At 37.8% G+C, this 11,171-nt stretch overlaps 1 protein-coding gene across 1 annotated transcript; it reads right to left on the minus strand.

The window, feature by feature from the left end:
• Positions 1-8,475: 8,475 nt before the first annotated feature.
• On the minus strand, positions 8,476-11,171 carry LOC127414261 (homeobox protein six1b-like). The gene is made up of 2 exons (XM_051652177.1): positions 10,327-11,171; positions 8,476-9,210 (listed from the first exon to the last, which is right to left on the minus strand). Exons 1-2 carry the CDS (start codon positions 10,884-10,886, stop codon positions 8,916-8,918), a joined length of 855 nt encoding a protein of 284 aa, XP_051508137.1. The 5' UTR covers positions 10,887-11,171; the 3' UTR covers positions 8,476-8,915.

Consider the following 11,171-nt stretch of genomic DNA (forward strand, 5'->3'; position numbering starts at 1 on the left):
CTGTGGCTCGCTCTCTCTCTCTCTTGAACTGCCGCATCCGGCTTGGCCTTATCCCTCTCCTCAGCTGATTAGCTCGATTGGGGGCCGGCCGTGCACTCACGGCCCGGCCCCGCCCTCCTCCTCGTCATAGTCATATTACCAACGAAATATGTGACTGGTCATGATTTTATCTATTGACAGCCTGGAGGTATATCCATTCACAGAAAGCAGCAGTAATATGTTACTGTCGTAATCTGTTAACTGTCATGTGATGTTCCAATGTGACCCGGTGAATCCCACGAGTCTTTATTTGAACAGAACACTGAAGAAAGGTTTTTGATTTTTGAGTTTAAATAGTTTCCATCTGCTACTTTTTCTTTTATCTCCATAGAATGTGGCTCGTCGTGTCTCTCCTCTGCATGTCTTCATCACTGGTGTACTGTAAGCTGTGAGGACCAAACATGTTTGCCGTTATGCAAATGAAAAAATCAAGGGAGCCCAACGTGCATTGTGTTCACAATTAGTGAACCGTACAACAAGCTGCAAGCGAACCGTACCGAGACCACCTCCCGAAACTAACAAAATGTTCACTTTCACATCAGAAATGCACATGTGACATCTGTTTAGTTTTATTTTTTAATTCTGAAATTGTAGACTTACAGTAAAAAAGGACTTAAACATTTATCTGTTTCTCACTTACACCTTGCATATCACTTCTGAAGACATGGATTTAACCACTGGAGTAGTTTAGATTACTTTTATGCTGCCTTTATGTGCTTTTTTGGAGCTTCAAAGTTTTTGACCCTGTTGACGTGATTGTATGGACCTACAGAACTGAGATATTCTTCTAAAAATCTTCATTTGTATTCTGAAAAGGAAAGTCATACACATCTGAAATGGCATGAGGGTGAGTAAATGATGAGATAATTTTCATTTTAGGTTAAACTATCCCTTTAAAATAACCAGACTATACAGTATATTATATATGATAAATGGCAAATTATATTAACATTTACATTATACAGTATATACATATACTCTCTATCTTTTTTGAGTATATGTGCGAGTATGCCATCCACAGACACTGACAAATCCATTGTCCGATTTGTCAACATCCCTTAGTGTCTATATTTTACAATATGTTTCTTTTTGTCTTATGTAGGGTATATATACATACGTTTTATTAATGTATTTTAGTACATGTATTTAAATTGCATGTTTAAAACAGAATAAAGCCGATTATTATAGACATTTTTATTAATGTTGTTCATATTTACAGTAGGTGCAATTGCAAGAGTCGATATAGCTGATGTTACATTAAAATGACAGGAAATGACGACATAACTGCATGTTGATTTACTTCAACTTGATTTTCACTGTTTTCATCCAATACATGGGTGAAATTTCTCCACCCATGTGCAGCAAACTTAACATTCAGATTACCCCATTACACACAATGTGCACATTTTACACAACAAAGGCAACATACAACAATGCACATCACACACGTACACAATATATGCACAAATGCAAATGGCAACATACTGAGTGTCTGGACTGCTGCATACGTCACAAACGCGAGGCAGCCGAACATTTGATTAAACTACACAAGTTTAATCGAACGAATACATTCAATTAATGCTTTTAAATATACTTCCGCAACACTTTGTTGATATTGTGTTGGTGTTAGTTGTGTGGAAAACATTGATTACAATCGGATTTGTAGGCACAAGCGTGCTAAACTCGCCGCACCAGCGTGATCAAATGACGTCAGGCGCAGTCAGAATCTAGCAGGGTGCAAATTTCGGCACAACACAGGCTCTAAATCCTGACTGAAATATATCCAGAATATCATTCTCTAATAAATAAATAATAATAAAAAGGGGGTAATGAGATAAGATAAAACAGCCTTCTCTAAAACTTTAGGTAAAAACGGTAATTTGGAGATTGGACAAAAATTGTTCAACACTGTGGGGTCAAGACCGTTTTTTGTTGTTATTATTAAAGGATGAACCACTACATGTTTAAGACAGGACGGGATGATACCATTAGTTAAGGAGCTATTTACAATGTAGTGTATACTAGGAACTATGGTGACAAACAGGCCTTTAAAAAGTCGAGGAGGAATAAGATATAAAGGAGTGGACGTCGGTTTCATATGATTGACTATGTCCGTTAAGACTGGAATAGAGACAGGTTCAAAACAGTCCAATAAACAAGAACTTGGAATGGAAATCGCCAGTTCAATATTAGAAGGTGTAATATGTGATCTAAAAAGATCAATCTTGTTTAGGCTACAAAAGAAGTTAAACAATTCTTCACAGGCATTTGTGGTTAAATCTACGAGAGGTGAGGTAGCCGGGTTTAGCACCTTATTTATGATACTAAAAGTACGCATTTGGGCAGTGCGCATTTTTATGAATTAAAATCTGAGATATACTTTGTTCTTGCAGCTTTGACTGCATGCTGGTATTTACAGAGAGAATATCTTAACATTTCATAGGAGATCTGTAACTTGTCTCTCTTCCACCTGTGTTCGGCTTTCATACAGACCTGCCTAAGAGCACACATCTCGTTGTTAAACCATGGCTGAGGTTGAGATTTGGGACGTTTAAGTCTGAGTGGAGTAATATCATTCATAATGTCCAGACATACAGAAATAAAAAGGACAATCAGCTCCTCTGTGCCTATAGGGTGGGCTTAAGGGTCTCAATAATAGTGAAAAATGGGCATGCTACATAAGCCTCAGCAAAACGATTTGCTGTAGACTCATTAACAGGTCGAAAATGACAATCAGCAAGTTGACTTTTAGATGTAAGAGAAGGAAGTTTAACATTGAAAAAGACAGGCTTATGGTCAGATAGATAATTGTCCTCTGTAAACACATTACTAATGGATAAATCCAAGGATAAAATCAGGTCAAGAGTGTGACCATGCCTGTGTAGCATCACAGACTGACTGTATTGTTGAGATATTCTTCTTAAAATCTTGACTGAGCAGGGAGGAGAATTTATAGTAAAATAAAAAAGACTTAAATATTGATCTGTTTCTCACCCACACCTATCAAATCACTTCAGAATTTATGGATTTAACTAGTCATCTGGAGTACTTTTATTTTGGCTTTACGTGGATTTTTGAACTTCAAATTTTGGCACCCATTCACTTACGTTGTATGGACCTAAAGAGCTGAGAAATTCTTCTAAAAATCTTTGATTGTGTTCAGCAGAAGAAAGAAAGTCATACACGTCTGGGATGGCATGAGGGTGAGTAAAGGATGAGAGAATTTTAATTCTGGGGTGAACTATTCCTTTAACAGGTCAGTGTTTATGATGTAATTCCTCCTGTTGTTCACAAGGGGGAGACAATTCTTGATCAGAGTTTGGGCTGGTTTACACTATCTTTTTTTATTAGCACGTACTGTAGGTAGTGGGTATGCTTAATCGTTCGTAAATTAAAAAGAGCCTTGGTGAACTTTTACATCCATTACGTGTGCAACATAAATCAATCTTTCTGCTTGTTTTTACATTTTATCAGAGACATACGATGAGGACACATAATATATAAACTAAAGCAATGTGATAACCACAAAGCCACTGTACACTATATTCGAGAATAAAGAAAGGTTTCTTTAAAAAAAAAAAAAAAAAATTATCGCCTTTTAAGTGCCGCAGTCTGTACATGTTTTAGGCAACAGGGTATCTTTTTGGCCTACTTTTCTAGCTTGCAACTAAAAAAGCAAGCTACAGCAAGTATTGACACCGACTACCACCCTTGTAGTCGCGAGTTTGAATCCAGGGTGTGCTGAATGACTCCAGCCAGGTCTCCAAAGCAACCAAATTGGCCCGGTTGCTAGGGAGGGTAGAGTCATATGGGGTAACCTCCTTGTGGTCACGATTAATGGTTCTCGCTCTCAATGGGGCGTGTGGAAATTTGTGCGTGGATCACGGAGAGTAGCATGAACCTCCACATGCGGAGTCTCTGCAGTGTCATGCACAACAAGCCACGTGATAAGATGCGTAGACTGACAATCTCAGAAACGGAGACAACTGAGACTTGTCCTCTGCCACCCGGATTGAGGTGAGTAACCACGCCACCACGAGGCCCTACTAAGTAGTGGGAATTGTGTATTCCAAATTGGGAGAAAAGGGGATAAATAAATAAATACATACATCATACTTATATTATTGATGTTAACGAGTGAGCTTTGAGTGACCATGTGAAACCCTTTCTTACCAAAGCCATTATCCTTCTTACTTTAGTCCTGTTCAGTAATGTTTAATGACATGTTGTATTTATATGCTACTGTTAAATGTTTAACAAATTAACAATTAATGCTCTCTGTTGTGCTTTGTCTTTGGTTTGATAACACATTGTTTTAAAAGTCTGATTATCCATGATCAGAACTCTGGAAATCTGCATTCAAAGAAGAATGATCTCACAGATACTATTTGTCAGAAACTATTTTGGATATCAATTATTTTTGCTATTCCAGCTCCCAAGATAGCTGTATTGTTTCATAAGGCATCTGTTCCCTGACAGAGCAGAAAAGCCATGCCATTTGTATATGATGTCACATACTGCAGATATTAATGAGGACTGCTAAACACCTGCACTTCTTATCATAAAATAGGCATCTTAAATAGTTTTATTAATGTCCATTCCAGGCCCGGCTCCACAGGGGAGCCTGGGAGGGCCTGGCCCACCCAATCATGAGCTTGGCCCACCTTGGCTGCCAACCATACCCCCACCCACCGCTCCAACTGTATGGCCCACCCAGAGGGTTCTATGGCACACCTTACACCTTAGAGCTGGAGCTGGGCCTGATCAAGTCTACGTGTTTTTCTACTGTATCTCAAAATTTAAGATTTACCCTTTAAACATTGACACACATAAATACAGAAGCTAAAGGCACAATTTCCTCATTAACAAGGTCTTTCTCTGTCTCTGGGATTTTCCTTTTAATGTTCAGATTTTGAAAATATAGATTGGGTGATTTTAATTCGAAACAAATTATTAAATTAGTGGAATTCTCAGATAGACTTCTTTTGTTTTTTTAAATGTAGTTCGAATATGATGTGCAATACACAGCTTAATCTATTTATATTTATCCAACATACCATACCAATTTTGCCATTACATTCCCTTATATAAAATTTGTCTTGTGTATTTCTATAAATACTTTATTTTCTATTCACTATATATTTTTTTATATTCATTTTTATATATTTAGTCTTGTTGCTGTATTGTTTGTGCACTGGACGCTTCTGTCACCAAGACAAATTCCTTGTATGTTTATGTATACTTGGCAATACATCTAATTCTGATTCTGATATCCGCAACTCTGACGTCGACATTATGTTATGCCTAACATTACCACTAGAGAGCAGAAGAGACTAGGCTTTACAATGAGTAACAGGCTGCAACTACAGTAATTAAGATCCTACCAACTTGTGCTGACACTAATGAGATAATGAGTATCATTCAATGTGTCAATGTATTAGTTGTATGTGCTGGAAGCTTCTTCATTCATAAACTGTTTTTATTTCAGCATGTGTGCACATATTAGGCCTGTTTTTATTAGTTTATTACACTATTATACAATGGATGTGTAAGATTATATTATGTAGGTGCTCACAAAACTGAGGGGTTGGTTGGTTAGAATTTAGCCGCAGGTCCCATGGGTTTCTATACATTTTTGTCAGTTAAAAATCTTCAATATTCAGATAGAAAGAGTTCCACAAAAGTGAAATGACAGGTTGTTGTGAGGGGACTAATATAGAGAGAGTGAAAAGAGAAAATTGGGGAAAATATGGTATGTATGCTGGGATACCATTTAGGAGTACATAAACTGCAGTTCTCCTGCTGTTCAATGAACTTTACTGGAATTTCATAATCAATGTGACTCTAGATCACCATGACTGAGATTGCCACTGGAACGTCAATACAACACTAAGGCAGCCTGTATTAAACAAGGAGTTGAGGGAGTGCTTGTAGTGTTTGTCTAAAATTATGGAATATATCACACCAATCTGATTGTAGCTAATAAATACACCCCTGAATGAAAATGCTCCAAGTCCCTATGAAAAACAGGAGGCTATCATATTTCTGTTTTCATTTCCTGAGTTTTTCTTTAATGGAGCCATCTAGAGTTTTATACTGTTCTCTCTCTCCTACTCTGGGGAGTGAAACTTGAACAACATTAATTACATTTTGTTGTTGTTTTTGGCAGGCATATTTCCAAAGAAGTCTTTTTTTAAAAACACAAATATTTTATGAGAAACTGACATTAGTGGAATTACTTTAACAGATGTTTACTGGAGCTAATGTTATTGGCTGTATGCAAATATGGTTTTATAATGGTTATGCCTGGACCTGTTTCAAACATAAAAAGTGAAGCTCTTTTTTTTGTTTTTTTTCCAGACATAATTTTCTATGCACATATTTTCTCTCAGCATTAGTTTTCTCCGAGATGTGTGTGATCACTGTAAAGCAGACCACTGAGAAATGTCTGCTTTAGTTTCAGTGACCTTCAGAAAAGCGTATTACAAAATGACTGTATCACCCATATCCCTTTCACACAAACATATGTCTTCAGAGGTGGTCTGGTTGAAGTGTTGTCAGGTCCATGCATCACTGGTAACAGAATCCCTCTCTTCTGGCTATAGCTTAAAAAGCTCCTTCAGTGCTGCCCCCCTCTCCAAAAAAACATCATATGAGTCAGTTTCCTTGAGAGTTCTGGATGAGTGGCGACCTGTGCAGGTGAACCTGTAAAGCTGCCTGACAAACAAATCCTAGAGTGTTGGATTGACTGTCACAGGTATGCAAATATTCCGTAGCATTTTTTCTGCACCTCTGAAGAGGTCAGTAATGCCGCTAAATAATAATCTGGTCAATACTCTAACATAGTCCCATATTAAATTTATTTCAACCTGATCTCACGAAAATTCGTATATATTTTACGAGTTGGCTATTTCGTATTATTTCGTACGATTTCGTTTGTATGAATTTAATCACCTGCCGGTTAATCATTAATGCCCGGATGTGTAATGCGGAAGTAAGTGCGAGTTCTGTGCGGGAAGAGTCAAGGACATGCTTATTAATATTTTGCCCCAAACCCCTTATCTAAACCTAACCAATCAGGAGAGTGTGTAAAGATGACAAGAGGCTGTTATGTGTGACAGAAGCAAGTAATTGTCGCGTATTAGATGAAAACCATATCCGGCGATGTCATTAGCTGTAGTGAAGTTCATACGAATTCATACAAATTAACCAAATTTAGAACAGTTGTATGAATCCTTACAATTTCACTGTGAGAGTGTGTTGTTTATTTAATTCGTTGTTTGCATTATGACAAGGGTTTTTAAACATTGTGTAAAAAAACAAAATAAATAAAATAAAAAAAAAGTGATGTCCAGAGCAGATTACGAGTAACTGAGTGTAGACAGGGAACTGGCAACATCACCAAGACAACGAAAAAACAAGCCCATGCGTTTCTCTGTCCATTTCTTTTTTTTTTTTTTTTTTTTCTTTTTTTTTTTAACTATACCAACATGAACAAAGCTAATGTAAGGAATGTCTATGCGTCCAAATTATATAAATTACCCGTTGTTTAAAACCCACAACTGACGTTCATACCAAGCTTTGGCCTATATTGTTCACGAAAGAATTTAATGGGTTCTTGAATGTTGAAAATCAGACAGACCGACAGACAGACAAATTCGTGTTGTGCAGTGTTTGTTTTCTTGTGGTCTTAATGAAAAAGTGTAATTTTATTTAAGCCCAAGATAACAGTTGTTTAAAATTGTGTTGACTTGACACAAGTGAAAGCATTTTTAGAAACACAGTATTTTGATTGGCTGGAGGATCCTGTGTCAGTTTTCGGTAGCCCAAAACTGAGAGAACAAACAGAGAAAACAACCAAGATTCCCCTTTACCGATTTCTCTCTTTTTTCACTCACCTCTCTGACATTTTTTGTGCAGTCAGTCACAAAAAAATCTTAATCAGACTTTTTTTTTTTTTACTGTTAAAATTGGCCCTACACGCAGCCTGATGGCGCCTCTTGGCCGTCTCTCTACCCCTCTACATAAGGGCCAATTTTTCTTGTTGACGTTTCATACGTTCTCATTTTTCACGCGCTCATGCCCTCTTCCGGCTTGGACGAATGACATGGATTAACACAGGCATATTTCATTATTATTATTAATATTATTATTATTTACACACACACACACACACACACACACCCACACACACATATATATATTATATATTATATTTATTGTACTTTTCCGGAAATGGGTTTGTTTTGGTTATTAGGCCTATCCATTATTTTTGGGGGGGGAGTCCAAGTCAAAGACAAATGTTCAAAACGTGATGATGATGAGTTTGACAGTTTATGTTTTAAAACAAACTCTTGAGGTGTTGGAGAACCGCATTGTTTTAGAAATAAAAATTAATTGTAGTGACTTCATACATTTTACTTGACTGCTTTTTTTTTTTTTTTTTAAGAATTTAAAAGAAAAGCACAATTGTCCACAATCATGTTAAAGTTGAAGATATTTTAGTGATTTTCTTATGGAAAATTCCCTGCTCTTTGTGCTGTGTAATACAGAGAAAGTTATATAATAAATAATCATTGATTACAACATCATAAATTATTAAAAGTTAGGCTAGGCTATTTAAAGTTTACGCACCAAGCAATACTGTGGGTATTCTTAAATGACAGCCTTCTGGTTTTACCATTTTTACGCACTTATCCAGTAAACTTAAAATTCCCCAAACTCTTTTGATTTTATCCCTTTTCTAAGCATTTTGCAACAGAATAGTTTATTTTAGCAAACGTCCTCTGCGTCATTAGGACATGCTATGCAGTAATACCGTAATGTTGTTTATAACCGTATTCCAGTCTTGTCGCTTAAAATGTGAACGAGACATCCTAAGATCCTAAATCCACCAGGCTGGATGCCAGAGATCCCAACAGCGAATCCTGGATGTGGTGAGGGTGTCCTTGCATACTGTGTACCGAATGCTGTGCACCGAGACCGGGCATTGGGTATGTGGAAGCCCCGGTATTGTTCATGTTTCCCTGCAGCAGAAGCACGGGGTTGTGCTCGGGGCTCTGCGGCGGAGAGAACTCATCCTCCGAGCTGGACATGAGTGACTTTCCTCCGTCGAGCGGAGACCCCTGGTTCTGCTTATTACCGCCAACGCCGTTGTTTTCGGTGTTCTCTCTGTTGGATGAATATCACCTGTTATTGAGTCTGACCACATTGTGTAAGAAAGTACTCATTTTATCATGGTGTTGAAGTTTAATTGTTTAAAATAGTTTAACCTAAAAATAATAATCACGTCAACAAAAATAAATAAATAAATGAATGAATAAATAAAACAAAAACAGATCATCACGACAGATCTTGCTTTATGTTTGTACACACTTACCAAGAAAAAACCCACCCTCCCTTTCCCTCTGTCCTCTCATTTCTCAAAAATTTCAATAAGAAATAAAAACCTTTCTTGCTTTACCACTCTCTTTTGTCTTTACTTGAGGAAAGATAATGAAGAATGTGATAATGTAATAAAGGATTGTGGTTATTCAAATTCTTGATTTTCTGTTACCTCAAATGATCACTTTCGCCTGTATGCAAACATGAAAAAATAATTGCTTGCTCATCGCATACGAAAGAAAATCTAGAGGATCTTTCAGCTTAAAATGTAATACTATTTTAGAGAAAATCACATAAAATGAAATTAAACAAAATATTAAATACAATATTAACATTGAATCAAACACCAAATTTAGGCCGACATTGCTCATAAATTGTCTTACTGTAACAAAAAACTGTCTAAAATACTTTTCTCTTGTAATTTTGATTCTGTTGGTGCAAAAATAAATCCCAACCAAATTATGATGAAAGATATATGAGCTATATATAAATTATGATTAAATAAATTTGACTGAATATATGTTTATATGCCTACAGTTGTAAAATTCAATCTATCTATCTATCTGTCTATCTATCTATCTATCTATCTATCTATCTATCTATCTATCTATCTATCTATCTATCTATCTATCTATCTATCTATCTATCTATCTGTCTATCTATCTATCTATCTATCTATCTATCTATCTATCTATCTATCTGTCTATCTGTCTGTCTATCTATCTGTCTGTCTATCTATCTATCTATCTATCTATCTTCTAGGGCCTGTATTATTAGGATATCATTTTGCAAACTGTAAAGGATGCATGCTATTTGGGAAAACTTTAGTTCCTGCACTTCACTTAACCTAAAAACGCTAACCTGTATTTGTGTTTGACAGCGACATTTTAATCGAGATCTCACCTCTCTTTTGCCTCAGCTGCCCGGTCTCTCTGCCTCCTGTTTTTAAACCAGTTGCTGACCTGTGTGGTTGTCAGTCCCGTTGCCTCCGCCAGCTCCCTCTTCTCTCGTGGAGATGGATACGGATTGTGCGTGTACCACTCACGTAGCACACCCCGAGACTTTTCTTTAAAGCAGTAACTGGTCTCCTCACCGTCCCAGATCGTACGGGGCAAAGGGAATTTCCTGCGCACACGGTATTTGCCCACAGCCCCGAGCGGGCGGCCCCGCAACTTTTCCGCCTCTACGTAGTGCGCCTTCAGCCACAGCTGCTGCAGCTTAGGGTGGTTGTGCGCGGAGAACTGGTGGCTCTCTAAGATTTTATAGAGCTCGCGGAAATTTCCCCGGTGAAAGGCCACAACGGCTTTCGCTTTGAGCACGGATTCGTTCTTGTGGAGGTGGTCACAGGCTGGCAGGGACCAGAGGAATCGTCCGAGCCTCTCCAGGTTCCCACCCTGCTGCAGCACTTCGCAGACGCATGCGACTTGCTCCTGCGTGAATCCGAAAGAGGGCAAGATTGACATGGCGTATCGATCCAGTTCCAATCCACCACGTAATTCCCCTAATCCAAGACTCGGTAGGTTTCCTCTCTAAATGAGCCACGAGATAAAAGCCCAGTGCCACGTTCAGAGTTCTCCTTTACCGAGATCAAAATCCTGGATCCGTTGATGCATCTCCAATATTAATAACCGTCTGTTGTCCTGTTGTGTGGGTCCACTGTCACCCTCCCCGGGTGTACACGTTAGATTTAAATGTGGCTTGTCCGTGTTGATATATGACAGAAACCCAGCGCAACGTCGTTCCGTGAT

This window comes from Myxocyprinus asiaticus, chromosome 23, assembly GCF_019703515.2.
Source record: "Myxocyprinus asiaticus isolate MX2 ecotype Aquarium Trade chromosome 23, UBuf_Myxa_2, whole genome shotgun sequence".
In the NCBI taxonomy this organism is placed as follows: Eukaryota; Metazoa; Chordata; class Actinopteri; order Cypriniformes; family Catostomidae; genus Myxocyprinus; species Myxocyprinus asiaticus.

Bases quoted from the DNA above. Each gene is read 5' to 3' on its own strand.
- LOC127414261 (XM_051652177.1), bottom strand. From the start codon at position 10,886: ATGTCAATCTTGCCCTCTTTCGGATTCACGCAGGAGCAAGTCGCATGC. The intron at 9,211-10,326 runs GTGAGATCTCGA...TTCATCCAACAG, and splicing joins GCAGCTGAGGCAAAAGAGAG to AGAGAACACCGAAAACAACG.